The sequence below is a fragment of the Nakaseomyces bracarensis genome, assembly GCF_045282275.1.
Source record: "Nakaseomyces bracarensis strain CBM3 chromosome Unknown Scaff13_0, whole genome shotgun sequence".
Taxonomy (NCBI): Eukaryota; Fungi; Ascomycota; class Saccharomycetes; order Saccharomycetales; family Saccharomycetaceae; genus Nakaseomyces; species Nakaseomyces bracarensis.
The window spans coordinates 2,261,289-2,275,439 of record NW_027263959.1 but is presented as its reverse complement, the minus strand read 5'-3'; the positions used below and the strand labels follow the sequence as shown (position 1 = coordinate 2,275,439).

The 14,151-nt window shown below is 39.0% G+C and overlaps 10 protein-coding genes across 10 annotated transcripts; 4 read left to right on the top strand and 6 right to left on the bottom strand.

Moving 5' to 3' along the window:
• Positions 1 to 301: 301 nt before the first annotated feature.
• On the top strand, positions 302 to 2,173 carry GPI1 (phosphatidylinositol N-acetylglucosaminyltransferase; the record flags this gene model as incomplete). Its single annotated transcript, XM_071055200.1, has 1 exon — positions 302 to 2,173. The coding sequence occupies one exon, from the start codon at positions 302 to 304 to the stop codon at positions 2,171 to 2,173; it is 1,872 nt and encodes a 623-aa protein (XP_070909893.1).
• A 305-nt stretch (positions 2,174 to 2,478) lies between these two features.
• RSM27 (mitochondrial 37S ribosomal protein mS33) lies at positions 2,479 to 2,805 on the bottom strand (the record flags this gene model as incomplete). The annotated part of the gene is made up of 1 exon (XM_071055199.1): positions 2,479 to 2,805. One exon carries the CDS (start codon positions 2,803 to 2,805, stop codon positions 2,479 to 2,481), a length of 327 nt encoding a protein of 108 aa, XP_070909892.1.
• A 530-nt stretch (positions 2,806 to 3,335) lies between these two features.
• On the bottom strand, positions 3,336 to 4,091 carry RPS0A (40S ribosomal protein uS2; the record flags this gene model as incomplete). Its single annotated transcript, XM_071055198.1, has 1 exon — positions 3,336 to 4,091. The coding sequence occupies one exon, from the start codon at positions 4,089 to 4,091 to the stop codon at positions 3,336 to 3,338; it is 756 nt and encodes a 251-aa protein (XP_070909891.1).
• A 1,275-nt stretch (positions 4,092 to 5,366) lies between these two features.
• On the bottom strand, positions 5,367 to 6,740 carry SLI1 (N-acetyltransferase; the record flags this gene model as incomplete). Its single annotated transcript, XM_071055197.1, has 1 exon — positions 5,367 to 6,740. The coding sequence occupies one exon, from the start codon at positions 6,738 to 6,740 to the stop codon at positions 5,367 to 5,369; it is 1,374 nt and encodes a 457-aa protein (XP_070909890.1).
• Positions 6,741 to 7,170: 430 nt separating this feature from the next.
• ZPR1 (zinc finger-containing protein ZPR1) lies at positions 7,171 to 8,652 on the bottom strand (the record flags this gene model as incomplete). The annotated part of the gene is made up of 1 exon (XM_071055196.1): positions 7,171 to 8,652. The coding sequence occupies one exon, from the start codon at positions 8,650 to 8,652 to the stop codon at positions 7,171 to 7,173; it is 1,482 nt and encodes a 493-aa protein (XP_070909889.1).
• A 345-nt stretch (positions 8,653 to 8,997) lies between these two features.
• On the top strand, positions 8,998 to 10,227 carry RNJ42_05031 (uncharacterized protein; the record flags this gene model as incomplete). The annotated part of the gene is made up of 1 exon (XM_071055195.1): positions 8,998 to 10,227. The coding sequence occupies one exon, from the start codon at positions 8,998 to 9,000 to the stop codon at positions 10,225 to 10,227; it is 1,230 nt and encodes a 409-aa protein (XP_070909888.1).
• Positions 10,228 to 10,826: 599 nt separating this feature from the next.
• Positions 10,827 to 11,138, top strand: TRX2 (thioredoxin TRX2; the record flags this gene model as incomplete). The annotated part of the gene is made up of 1 exon (XM_071055194.1): positions 10,827 to 11,138. The coding sequence occupies one exon, from the start codon at positions 10,827 to 10,829 to the stop codon at positions 11,136 to 11,138; it is 312 nt and encodes a 103-aa protein (XP_070909887.1).
• A 248-nt stretch (positions 11,139 to 11,386) lies between these two features.
• Positions 11,387 to 12,268, bottom strand: SER2 (phosphoserine phosphatase; the record flags this gene model as incomplete). Its single annotated transcript, XM_071055193.1, has 1 exon — positions 11,387 to 12,268. One exon carries the CDS (start codon positions 12,266 to 12,268, stop codon positions 11,387 to 11,389), a length of 882 nt encoding a protein of 293 aa, XP_070909886.1.
• Positions 12,269 to 12,517: 249 nt separating this feature from the next.
• On the top strand, positions 12,518 to 13,297 carry CIR1 (Cir1p; the record flags this gene model as incomplete). Its single annotated transcript, XM_071055192.1, has 1 exon — positions 12,518 to 13,297. One exon carries the CDS (start codon positions 12,518 to 12,520, stop codon positions 13,295 to 13,297), a length of 780 nt encoding a protein of 259 aa, XP_070909885.1.
• A 118-nt stretch (positions 13,298 to 13,415) lies between these two features.
• MVB12 (ubiquitin-binding ESCRT-I subunit protein MVB12) lies at positions 13,416 to 13,739 on the bottom strand (the record flags this gene model as incomplete). Its single annotated transcript, XM_071055191.1, has 1 exon — positions 13,416 to 13,739. The coding sequence occupies one exon, from the start codon at positions 13,737 to 13,739 to the stop codon at positions 13,416 to 13,418; it is 324 nt and encodes a 107-aa protein (XP_070909884.1).
• Positions 13,740 to 14,151: the final 412 nt, after the last annotated feature.

Sequence of the window (14,151 nt, the reverse complement as noted above, 5' to 3'; positions counted from 1 at the left end):
AACCTTGTAATATGCTATCAAAATCAAAACAAAAATAAATATATCACGAGTGCTATAACATGAACATAAGATTATTGATAATCAAGTTAAAACTAAACAGCATTGCTTCATTTCATCGATTAAATGATTAACTAAAAGGAAAAAAATTACGTGAAGGCTGGGCTCATCGCGTTAAACAAAGCCTATTTCAGTGGGAAGGGAAAAAGTGCTTCGACTTCATTATGCATCATCTATTGTCAAGCAATGGCAACTATTAGTTCTTAACAAAGAGGAGTTATATCCGTTGTTTAATTTATTTGTGATGTTGGACTATGTGTTTTGGCCGATAAATCTACTGAAGCGTGAAGATGATCTTAGACAAAGAGGTGATGAGTTGGTTGCAATTGGGATTAAATCAAAGGATTCTGGGTTTGTAGTCCTGGATATATACCCTGTTGATAACCTTAAAGGAGTAAAGATCAGGGTACCGTACTATGTAATAGGAAGGAGTGATGCGAATTCTTTGAAGAGCTGGCCTCGGAATTGGCAATTTGAGCTTGAAAAGTATGGGGTTGATGAGTCGTACTTGGTGAAATTTAAAGAGCCCAAATTGAAGTTAATGGAATTTTATTCCTTAGAGCCGTTGTCTCTAGAATTACCTGAGAAAGTCGTGGAGAACAGTACTAATGAGGGCGAGGATTTGCAACAGAATGCTATGAAATTGTGGTCTCACCCTAGGTTTGAGAGCAATGACAGAAAATTGAGGGACTCTATAGTCTTAATAAACATATATTTCAAGCAACTGAGAAAACTACATGCTGATTATCCTTCGTTACGCCGGGAGTTCGAAAACAAGCCTACGCTTTTGATCAATAAGTTTAAATCGTATATTTTCAGTACAAAGATATGGAAATTTATTAGGACTGTCCTGTATTATATAGCCTTGATTATCTGTGCTTGCGCTACCAGTGTACTGACGATATTGAACCGGCATATTCCGCAAATAATTAATATATCAGCCACTGCACAGCAGATTGATTTGAGATGCAGACAGTACTGTTATTTCCCTGTGCAATATTTGAAAATCTCGAGAGATGTCAACTTTAAGAGACAAGCACCAAGGATTAGAAGTAATTCAGTTGCCTCTGCTCTACAGTTACGAGATGATCTCCCCTTTGAGAACTATCCAGATTATATTAGGATGTATAACACGGTTTGGTTGATTTTCAATGATTTGTCATTTGGGTTTATGTTAACTGCATACCTGTATGAAAATGGCGATTACATTGTTGATCGATCATCGAGGTTTATTCAATGGTCCCTATACGAGGCTCTAAAAGTACTAACACAAAACCTAGCTCGTAATCCTTTCGGGATTAAATTGAATTTGGAGATGGGTAATTTTCTGAGTGAGTTGTTTTTATGGGTCATAGAAATTTCATATCTTACCTACATCAAGTACTTTGCCGATCCAGAGAATGTAAAACGTGTCGTAAAGTTACTAATACAGACATCCTATACTTTTGGAGCTACATTCACGTTAGCGTTATTTATAGATTTCATTTCAATTTTGACATTCCCAATATCAATCTTTTACCATATTAGTTGCAAGCTTTACAGTTTTCAAATCAATGTCATGGTCAGCCTTTTCTATCTTTTCCGTGGTAAGAAAAGAAATATATTAAGAAAACGTATCGATTATAAGTTTTTTGACCTTGATCAATTACTAATGGGAACATTACTGTTTATCATTCTTTTATTTTTGTTTCCAACCGTACTTGCATTTTATTCTGCATATACCACGTTACGCATTATCGTTTTAGCCGTCGAGCTTCTACTAGAATCCCTAATAGCCTTAATCAATCATTTCCCATTATTTGCATTACTTTTGAAGTTAAAGGATCCATTAAGAATTCCTGGAGGGATTTACTATAGATTTGATGAAGTTGATGATAATGAAATAGTCCTGACTTTACATAACAAGCCCATGCCGGTTGGTCTTATGTTTCGACAATATAAAACCCTTATGAGTAGCCTACAGACAAACTATCTATCTCCGAAGGCACTAAAGCATGTTCTAAAGGGTGGAAAGGTTATCATGCAGCGCCAAAAACTGTACTCTGTATTGTATTCAACACTTCCTGATAACCCGTTACCTATTCATGAACTTTACGATAAACTAATAAATAACTAAACTACTGATTAAATTTATAGTCATGACTGCACGAATATCATATTATTTATATATTAGAATAGGCTATTGGTTGTTGTGGTGTATATACAAGTTCTCATAATGCACAGGTTCAAAAAGATCATAAAAGATGGAGCTGATATAAAACATTAGTGGTACAGTTGCTAAGAAACCCCATTGGTAAGGCTTCACTTACGTGAAAATGGTTTTGAAAGAATTGATATCTCTAATACTTCTAATATTTCTGCTTTTTATACAGATCAACCTTTCTTCTTTTTTTAATTGAGAGAATCTATTTCAAGATCTTATTATTTCTTCTTCTTCTTTCCGCTGTCACTAGCTTCACCTTTCTTTGTTTTCTTTGGTGCACCTTTACCACGACGTTTTCTGGCGCTCACCATCATTAATCTGTAGTCTTCACTAGGATCCGACATTGGTATATCTGAATACATTTTCCTTACTGTCTTAAACTTTATGAAGTCGGGATTACCATAGTAATTTGCAACATTAGGGCCTTTTAGTCTTTGCGCTAGAATTTTACCTCCCGTCCGCACCCCGGTAGGATTGAAATTATGATCGAATATCTTAGCTGAAAGTTCAGCTATTGCCATAAGTCTATTCTTCGAAACGGCCATTGCTTGCTTCTTTTTATTCTTGGTAAATCTAGAACCGTACTGTTAATAGGTCTTGTCAATGATATCTATTGTCATCTTTTGTATATTAATATATATATACATGCTATACATTACTTCGAAAGTCAGAGGTTAGTCGTTCCCCAGCGATTTTACCCGAGGATAGAGAAAACCTACTCGTATAAAGTGACATTAATTTACTAACTAAATATTCATTTGAATAAGTCTAAAGTTATTGTTTGTATAGTAGCCACTAAAGAGGTATTTTATGGTTAGAGGTTGAAAGTACAATGGCACTGTCCATATTTTATACTATCTATCTAAGTTGTATGACCAATAATACGTTACCCTGGTAATATACTACTATCATCACCAGAAATGAAAAGTGACGATATCTGGAACTAAATAATGATAAGAAAATGATAACAATATATTTATTAAAAAAGATAATGTTAGATGATTAGTTTAGAATAATGTATAAAAAAAGCGACAAAAAAAACTTGGTATGTCTTTTTATGAATCGGTTAAATTAATTACCATTCAACGTTGTCAGCGTTTTCTTGAGCCCATTCAGCAGCTTCGGTTTGTTCCTCAGTAACTTCTTCCTTGACTTCTTCTTCACCAGCTTCTTGAGCAGCTTCTTCAGCAGTTTGTTGCTCAATCTCTTCTGGGTTTCTGTAGAAGTACAAATCTGGCATGATAGACCATGGTTGAGTTCTGTCGGTCAAAGCACCTCTTAGTCTCAAGACTTCTCTGGCCAACAAGTACCAGATCAAACCGATGGAGTGCTTACCTCTGTTGTTACATGGGATAGCAACATCAACGTATTCAGATGGGGAGTCCAAGTCAGTCAAAGCGATAACTGGGATGTTAACGTAAGAGGCTTCCTTGATAGCTTGAGCATCGGATCTTGGGTCAGTAACGATGATCAATCTTGGCTCCTTGAAAGAACGGGTGATGTAGTTAGTGAAAGAACCTGGAGTGAATCTACCAGCAATTGGAGTAGCACCGGTGTGAGCGGCGTACTTCAAAACGGCTCTTTGACCGTAGGTTCTAGAAGAGATGGCAACAACATCTTCTGGGTTTGGAATGGCAGCAATGATTCTAGCGGCCAAGACCAACTTTTCCCAGGTCTTACCGACGTTGATAACGTGGACACCATCTGGTCTAGCGTTGAAAACGTATGGTTCTTGGTGAACTTGAACGTTTCTGGCACCTAGGTGAGTGTTAGCGGCCAACAATAGTTGGGCATCCTCTGGGGTAAGGTCAAAAGTAGCTGGCAAAGACATTGTTTATTTATATAAAAATTCTCCCTTGTTGGTCGGTTCTATTTGAGTTCTAATTTTTTTTTTTTAAATTGTATACTAGTTTTTAATATCTTTCAATTAAGATTTAAGAGAAGATTTTTGCAGTAAAACTAGGATGTTCGCAACTATTTCGTTAGAGACTTGGGGAGGTAGCAAGAAAGGGTATTACAATCACAGTAACAATAGTGAAACCTTCAGTATTTGATAATTGACTACAAGAAAGAAAAAAATTCAAGAGAAAACAAAAGAGATAGAAACCTATTGCCCATCTCTTGCCCAAGGAAAAAAAAAAATAAAAATTTTTGAATGAAAAAAAAAAGTTTCAAATGAATAAGTTTTCCACGGCTCTTTCTACACTAGAACAACATATGCTACGGTGATTTCTCTGGTGACAGTCTACTAGTCATGTGGTCTCCCAGAATGGTGAACATAACTAATTTCACAATATTTCGTCGAGGACGTTTGTTAAGGCGTGTTTAGTTATTTTTGCGTGGGTTACCCTACAAAAGAATGGCACTACCATCACCACTCTTAAGCCCATAAGGGGGGTTTCTTCATGTAGAACTTGCACTGAGGCCTCCGCTAATATTAACGTTTTTTGTAGAAAGATACCTGATGGCACAGTAGAAGCCGTAGCAATAAGAATCAACCACACTGCAGTAGAGGCTGGACATTAGAAAATTAAACAAATACCTTTTTTTTTTCAGTAGACATTCTTTCCCTAATATGGAAAATATGAAGGTAAAGTGAAAACCCCTATACATGTATTTGTAGCATGTGACAGGGTGTACGGATGTAGTACGAGAGAAAAAGCAGAGATAGTCACAAATTAATTTGTTTTGTTTTTTTTTGGTGTGTAGAAATGTTCTGCAAAGAAGGGGAAGCAGAAGGAAAAATTGTACTTTTATATAAAAGTTGGTAACCCTAGTAATTGGGTGTTGTGTAAGAAGGTTTTCTCACTGCCGGAGATCCGGATATTTGATTTTGGAAAAGCAAGATCAGGGTGACAAAAACTTTCTGAAGAAGTTGTGAGGGAGTAATACGACAATCGGAGCAAATGCATTCTACGGTGAATTAAAAAACGTAGATCACATTTTTAACTATATAAGGCTATTATGATAGGCGTAGATCATTTATCACCCAGCATATGAAAGTCAGGAAAAAAACTATTAAAAATTATTATGATATAAACATACATCTTTGGGAAAAAGAAGTATGCCCCATGGATTCATTGATAAAATATACTAGTAGGAACTCTTATACTTTCAATTCTTCATTTATATAATCGTGCATTTTTGTTAATTCGCTATCAAGATTTCTTGGGTACGCTAGACAGCAAGTTAGACCACCTCTTGGTGTTGAAATTATACTATATGTCATAATGTGACCAAATAACTGTGGTTCATGGAAAAAGGCATCCTCGACTTGGTATTTATCATGCTCGCCAATACCGAAGTCCTGGAATCCAACATTTGTTACTTCAAATGTAGAATAAGGGTTTCTAGCGTTATCCATTTTCAGTTTCATAAATTTTCGTACATCTACTAACTCTAATAGTCTAGCCTCATTAATTGACTCCATTAGCTGTTCATTGGCCTTTTGCTGAATGATACTATTCACCTTTGTCGAAATATCCCAAATATCTCTACTAAAATCCAAATTTTCATGAAATTCTAAACCAGCAACAAAAGCGCCTATAGTATTCTTGAATCTACCATCCTCAGCTATCCTTTCTCTAGTATTTATTGGTACTTCTATTTTGACCGCCTCACCCTCGTATGTTCCTTTATCGATGTTTCCTAATGCTTTATAGAAAAGTGATATCAGGAAAGAAGTGAGTGTGACGCCATGTTGTTTGCATTTTTGTCTCCATGAATCCAATTGCTCAGAATTCAACTTAATCCTAACTTGCCGGTGGTTATTTCTTACATAATATTCCTCAGTACCTTTTTCATTAGGGCCTAAGAAGTCATCCGGTAGTTTGTAATCATGGAAGTGGATCAGACTATGATCCTGACTAACCACAGTAGTTGGTAATATGGTAAATAGAGTCTTAACGATTGGTCTTTTAATTTTCCAGCTCAATGGTATGGGTAGATTTTCGTACGGATGTGAAGTTTCTTCTATATTAAACTGTGGTTCATATTCATAAAGCATCTCCAGAAATTGATGCTTAGAACCGTTATCCAACGTTAAAAATTGATTTATCAGTTCTTTAAAGAAAATAACCGTGGACATACCATCAAATATTAGATGGTCCAATGCCAGGATAATGCTATTCATTTTCGGTAGCACAACAATCTTCCATAGTGGCTTTGAAACTCTATACTTGAAGTTGTATTTTTTGAGAATGTAGTTAACTTCTTCCTCCTCATATTGGACCCAAGGCTTGTAATCAACCACATCATTAAACTGGATATTTTCTATAGGTTTGATAATTAGGTTCTCATCCTCTTCAAAACAGTTAGAGTATAATTGGTAGTGAGCTTGGATAACTTTGCTTAAAGCAATGGATAAAATCTCTTTACTTGGTAACTCATTTAACTTGACACCTACACTGAAACATGAGTGCAAATTAAGATCACTTCTTTGGAAAAAGTACTGCTCGAGACCCCCTAGTTTACGAACCATGTTATAAAAAAACAGTCAGATATGATCAATGTGTGATATGTTTCGTTGTAGTTTGATTGAATTTATCGTTCCGGACCCTTTATATAATTATATGATTTGATAGGAGTTGTACTTACCGAGGGTTTTTTGAATAGATCACATGACCAAATTCAAGTGAATAGTTAACACTATATAACAACTAGCTACATAAACGGAATATTACAATATGCTATGGATATTTAAATTGATCACAACTTAACACAGGTTGGGCCATATAATGTCTGATTTACATGCATCCTTGGAGTTGGTGTAGGGGGAAAAAAATATTTCTTTGTTACGTAACTTATAGTCATTAGATAGGAAATGCAGAATAATATTAAGAGATACAGAATAGGTCAGTTTATCTCTTATTCATTGTATAAGGGTTTAGTCCTGTAGATTGTTGATTTATTTATTTCTTTTCCTCATGGGCTCCAGTATCTATATCATTCAGACCCAAATCTTCGTTTTGTTGTTGTGTTCTTTCGTAATCTTCAATTTTCATATTTGGATCTGGATCTGGGGCGTAAACATTTTGAATGTAAGAGCCAGCCAATGGGTCTTCCATAATGACGGTGAATTTAACTTTACCAGCCAAGGCTTCCTTTAAGTTACCGAAGAATTCAACCCAACGTTGCTTTGTGGCTTCATCCATAGAATCGGATGTTTGAGTAAAGACACGAGATTCTAATTCTTCGTAAACCTGTTTTAGCAGACCTTCTAGGGTCGTGAATCTACCACCTAAGGTACCTTCTTGGACATCCAAATGCAGCTCTGGAATAGTCAATGAACATGTCTCGGATTTCAAGATGTCACGAGATAAGTCAGCAGGATCATCACATAACAAAGTAATCTTTCTTCCCTTTTCTGGGATGGCACCACCAGTTTTCACTTCGTTAGATTTATAACCACAGTGTTCACAAACGGTAGACATGATGATGACTTCTTTGAAATGTGGAATGTTAACTGGCTTCATATGAGTTTCACATTCTTGAGTACAAGAAGGACAAGAAGCTCTGAAAGTTTGTACTTCATTGTTGTAGTTTTCGATGTCAGTTGCATCGGATAAGAACTCAGCGTTAGCGCTACCGACTTTAACAGATTGTGATGGGTTTCTCTCTCTTTCAGCCAATTCAGCCAATTTCTCCCTACGACGTTGCTCCAATTGGTCCTCAGTTAGGATACCGACAACCACATTCTGTTCATCGTTTCTAATGTATTGGGCATGAGACCACTTATGTTGTGGCTCACCTGGCTTGTATTCAATCCATGAGTTTCCGGCAGGATCATCCAAAATAAATGTGAGTGGCAAAGTCCCTGGCTCGCAGTTAATATAAGATTGAACCTTCTTGATGAAAGCGTCAATTTGGTTATAAAGGTTCTCGTCAATAGACTTACGCATCTCCTGGTCTTGGGAGATGTCATCAATCATCTCTGATAATAGACCTTCAACAGTGGTCAATTGGCCCCTCTTGGCAGGTATTTCGACATCTATCTCAACGAACTTACATGTAGCAGTCTCTGACTTGACCACTTGTCTGTTAAAGTCTTCTTTGTTCTCAACCTTCAATTGGTATTTAGAACCTTTCTCCTGGATTTGACTGGCTGGTTGAATCTCTGAGTTCTTGAAACCACAGTGTGGACATTCGAAGGACATCAAAACAACTTCTCTGAAATATGGGATGGAGGTAAGTAGTAGTCTGGTGGTACCATTTTCATGACAGTTCATACACATGGATTCTATCTCCTGGACTGGATGGCCCATAGCATCTTCAGCACCAGTCAATTTAACATCTGGGTTTTGTCCCGTAGTTTCCTCTTGAATCTCTTCGGCAGCTTCACCAACCGGCTTAAACAATTTATCTTCTGACATCTGGTTAAAGGATCTTTTCATATATTTGGTATACCAGGGAATAGATATAAAAGGCAAGGAAATCTATACTAATACTTTAAGCATATTTTATAATTTTTGACTTTTTTCATTGTTTAAAATTTTTTTTTTTTCAAATTTGACCGCGATGAGCTTCTAACAGCTTTAAAAAAAAAGTGAAAAAAAAAAAATTAATGCATAACATTGAACAATAAGGTTTGTAGTTGTTAGTCATATGCGTACGATATCCTTTTTATTAATATAAAGAACTATCAATACTAATACAAATACAGTTTCGTTAAGTTGTATTTGTTGTTTTATTTCAATTTAAATTAATTCCTAATTCATTATTTTTTTTGTTAGAACACAATGCCTAGGGACCCTCTTATAGGTATTGTTGGTAAACCGTCCTCTGGTAAGTCTACTACACTAAACTCGCTCACTGATGCTTCTGCTGCCGTGGGTTCTTTCCCGTTCACTACCATCGAGCCCAATAGAGCCACTGGTTACTTGCAAGTAGACTGTGCGTGTGCCCGTGTCGGCAAGCAAGACCTCTGTAAGCCTAACTATGGGTGGTGCCAGAATGGTAAGCGTCACATACCAATCCAGCTATTGGACGTTGCTGGGCTGGTTCCAGGGGCGCACTCAGGCCGTGGTCTTGGTAATAAGTTTCTGGACGACCTGAGACACGCAGACGCCCTGATCCATGTGGTAGACGTAAGTGGTACGACAGATAGTGAAGGTAAGAACTGTCGTGGGTACGACCCGCTGAATGACATCGAGTGGTTACAGGACGAGATTCGTCTGTGGATCGAGAACAACCTGAAGAAGAGGTGGGGCTCCATCGTCCGTAAGCACACCGCCACCAAGTCTAACGTCGTCGACACGCTACAGGCACAGTTCGGTGGTTACGGGTCGCAGATACCGATGGTACAGCGCTGTCTCGACCGCCTAACGGGCCTGCCGCCCCTCGAGCAATGGGACGACGAGTGGATCTCGCGCGTCGTGCGCTCGTTTATGAAGGAGAAGTTCCCCACGGTGCTGGCGCTGAACAAGATCGACCACCCGGACGCGGACAAGAACGTCTCAAAGATCATGCTGAAGTACCCAGACACCCGCGCAGTGCTCACAAGCGCCGTCACCGAGGTCTTCCTCCGCAAGCTCAGCAAACAGGGCTTCGTCCACTACGACTCCGGCACGGAGTTCGTAGACACCCACGAGGACGACCCCGCCCTGAAGCAGCTGGACGAGAAGACCGAGCAGCGCATCGAAAACATCCGCGACCTCGTGCTCTACAGATTCGGCTCCACCGGTGTGGTCCGCGTCCTGCAGGAAGCCGCCGCGGTGCTGGGCCTCATCCCGGTCTACACCGTCAAGAACATCCAGACGTACACTGGCGGTAACGGCCAAAACGTCTTCCGTGACTGTTTCCTGGTCCCACACGGCACGCCCGCGGGCCGTGTGGCAAGACATATCCTCGGCGAAGTCACAGTAGCCGCCATCGAGACCGTGGGCGGCGTCCGCGTCTCTGAGGAAGCCCCTGTCGAGCCTGGCAAGAACGACATACTCACCTTCAAGATAGCTCCTCGGAGTAACTGAATCCTTACATAATCGCATAGACCCATATAATTGTTATGACATAGACAATAACACACAATACAATACTCATACAATAACACACTATAGCCTCATTACGTAATTCCTTAAATATGTGGAACTGGCTACCCGGAGCCCTTCCCGCCCCCATGCCCATTCCCTCTGCCCTGCTTGAAGAACGAAAACTGAATGAGGTGATTTGTAAGTGCGGTGCCCCGTCATCAACCTCTCTGCTTCTATGCCCTTCTGGAAGTCCCCTTGGGAATGAAAACTTCCATTTTTGTACGAGATTTTCAGTGCAAGTCTAATCCAGAGAAGAAAAAAAAAAAAAGAATAGGGCTTCTCTGTACGAAAAGAAGAAATCGAGGCCCATACTAACGTTAAAAATGTTCTAGAACTTGTACGGTCTTCCTTGCTGTGTTTTTTTTGATAGACGTAATTTCATAAGGGTCGTGAGAGATGCGTTGAAAGGAAGAGCCCTAAAAAAAAAAAAGTATATAAAGGGCCAAGATCCCTTATCTCTGATATTCTGCTTTTTTGCTGGTAAGAAGTATACACATACACACAACAAACACAAACACAAATAATATAATAATAATAAAATGGTTAAGCAAATTTCTAGTGCCGCTGAATTCGATAGTGCAATTGCTGTTGATAAGTTAGTCGTTGTTGACTTCTTTGCCACCTGGTGTGGTCCATGTAAGATGATCGCTCCAATGATCGAAAAGTTCGCTAACGAGTACTCTACTGCTGACTTCTACAAGGTTGATGTCGATGAGTTGCCAGAAGTTGCCCAAAAGAACGAAGTTTCTGCTATGCCAACTATGGTCCTATACAAGAACGGTAAGGAAGTTGCCAAGGTTGTCGGTGCCAACCCAGCTGCTATTAAGCAAGCTATCGCTGCCAATGCTTAAATGAATCTAATACATTAAACATATATTCCCCTCCCTTCAAATTTCCTTTTTTTTTTTCCTATTTCTAAAATACAAATCTTTTATTTTGAAAGAATTGCATTAATAAAGATTACATATGACAATCTTTTTGAAAAAAATGAAAAGAAAGAGATTTATTATAGCACAAAAAATATATATTTAATATCATTTTATATAGACTTAATGAAAAAAAAATATAAAAATATAAAAATTTTATTATTAAAAGACATCTATAAATTGAAAATGTATAATGCATCAGCAAGGCTGTCTGTGTTTAACCTGGCTGGTGCTTGTTCTTGTACTACGGGCTTTGCGTTCCAAGCGATACCGAAGCCACAAGCGCGCATGGCAGGAAGGTCGTTACCTCCGTCTCCGATCATACAGGCCTGCTCCACTGGAATTGACCACTGCTCACACAGCTGGCGCACAGTAGCAGCCTTACACTCACCGTCGACTATGTCGCCGACTACTTCACCAGTTAACTTCCCGGCCTCGTCTGTCTCGAGTAAGTTGGCTCTGGCGAAATCCAGATGCAGTTGGTCGCGGATAAACTCAGCGAACTGGATGAACCCACCACTCAGCACGGCAAGTTTGACACCATGTTCGCGAAGGGTGGCACAGAGCTCAGGAACACCCTTCGTGATGCGGAGCTTCTGCTTGATCTCGCCGTATAGCTGTTCGATCTCGAGCCCGCGCAGGAGTCTTACACGCGCTCTAAGAGACTGCTGGAAGTCCAGCTCGTTATTCATGGCACGTTCGGTGATGGCATGCACTTCGGGCTCTACGCCAGCGTAGGCGGCGATAAGCTCGATGACTTCCTGGTAGATCAGCGTGCTGTCCATGTCGAAGACACATAGCTTCAGTGGTGTACGGTTCAGCTCGGAGTCTACGGGCTGTACAGCGATGTCCATATTGTCGCGTGGCACTTGAGCACGCAGCTCAGTCACTGTGAGGGTAGGATGGCTCACGTAGATATCACAGGCTCTAGGTGACAGTGTAATGTGTTTGATTAATGTAACTCCGAGTTTCGAGCTGAGATCACTAGCTAACTCGGCTGGCTCAATTGGGAGTGTTTCCCCATGGGCAATGGCGGTGAGGACGTAGTTTGGCATACGAAGTTCAATATGGTGGTAATGCTGGTGATGATTAAGTATATGTAACAAAAACAAAGAGAGCTATGCTTTGTTATATATGTTGTGCTGGAAAAAAAAAATTGTGCAAAAAAGCGTTGGTGAAAAGGGTTATCACCGTCGGATGAAAAATATATATATAAATTCAATAAATTGGATGAGAAAAGAGTCATAGACGATTTTAATAACTGGGATATTGACAGCTGATAAGAGGACTCGAGCGTAGTTGATATGTCTAAACCGTTACGTATACTTGTACCTGTGAAGAGAGTTGTTGATTTTCAGATCAAGCCTCGTGTGAACAAGGCTCTGACTGGGATTGAGACTAGTGGAGTCAAGTTTAGTATTAATCCATTTGACGACATTGCTGTGGAAGAGACTGTTAGGATCAAGGAGAAGCATGGTTCTCTTGTGGAACACACACAGGCTGTATCTATAGGGCATCAGAAGGCACAGGATGTGCTACGGAACTGTCTAGCGAAGGGAATTGACAGTGTGTCTCTCGTTGATTGCAAGGACATGGAATTGGAGCCTCTTGCCGTGGCCAAGGTGTTGAAGAACATTGTGGAGAAACAGAATATTAACCTGGTCATCATGGGTAAGCAGGCAATTGATGATGACTTCAACAATACCGGGCAGATGTTGGCAGGCTTGTTGAAGTGGCCCCAGGCAACTAATGCTGCAAAGGTGGAGGTGTTGGCTGAAGAAGGTGCAGTTAAGGTAACACGTGAGATTGATGGCGGTGAAGAGACAGTGCGGGCATCTTTGCCTTTGGTTATCACCACTGACCTGAGACTGAACACCCCAAGATATGTCGGTCTACCCAACTTGATGAAGGCTAAGAAGAAACCTATTGAAAAGTTGACCCTAGAGAAGGACTTCGCTGATGTTGACACAACTCCTAGATTAGAGATATTATCAGTACAGGAACCAGAACCAAAGGAGCCTGGTATCAAGGTTGATTCAGTAGACGAGTTAGTCCAAAAGCTAAAGGATGCTAAGGTCTTGTAAAAACATCACAAATAAATAAATAAAAAAATATTCATGGGATATCCATTACCCAATTAGTATATATATATGACATATTTTGCAAATTATTATATGTATAAGGTATTAAGAACAGCATTACCTAATTTTTTTTAGAAGGTGACAGAACCAGCATCTCACCTGTCCCCTTAACCATACCTGGTGGTTTCGTACTAATATATTTTTGATAGTACCACTCATCAAACTTTTTGGTAGCATTGTCATGGTTTTCACACATGGTTGCTACATCTTGACATTCTTTATACCATGGATCAAACATATCTCGTATAGACTGCAGATGGTCGATTCTATACTGCGGTGTTTCTACCTTCTGTAAAGTTTCATGCGGATAATGGTCACCATATCTGTTGTATAGCGGTATCTTTCGTAGTACCTCGTTAATATTCTGTAGGTTATTGCTAGACATTAATTATATAGTTTACTATGTCCGTAGATTTGTGGTGCTAATAGACCATGAACATAGATATTAATATAACGAATTCAGAGCCTTTTAATTGTCCATTTTCAATGTTCTCCCCTAATAAGTCCGAAGTGATAAAAAAAAAAGTAGTACGAGTTAAGTGATTATAAAATGTATTATTGAATTTATAATTAATATCGATTCTAAATTGTGTTATAAAAAGTAAAAAAACATCAGTTTAATGATACATTTATATAAGGTATTTCGGTATTATTTTCATATTCACACATATAAGTCATTAAATAAGTGCAACATAAAAAAAAGACCAAGTAGAAAGAAGAAAAAAAATCCAAATACCTTGGATAATAAAGCAAGGATAGTATAGTCATTATTTCAAATTATATTTGCTGTTAATCAA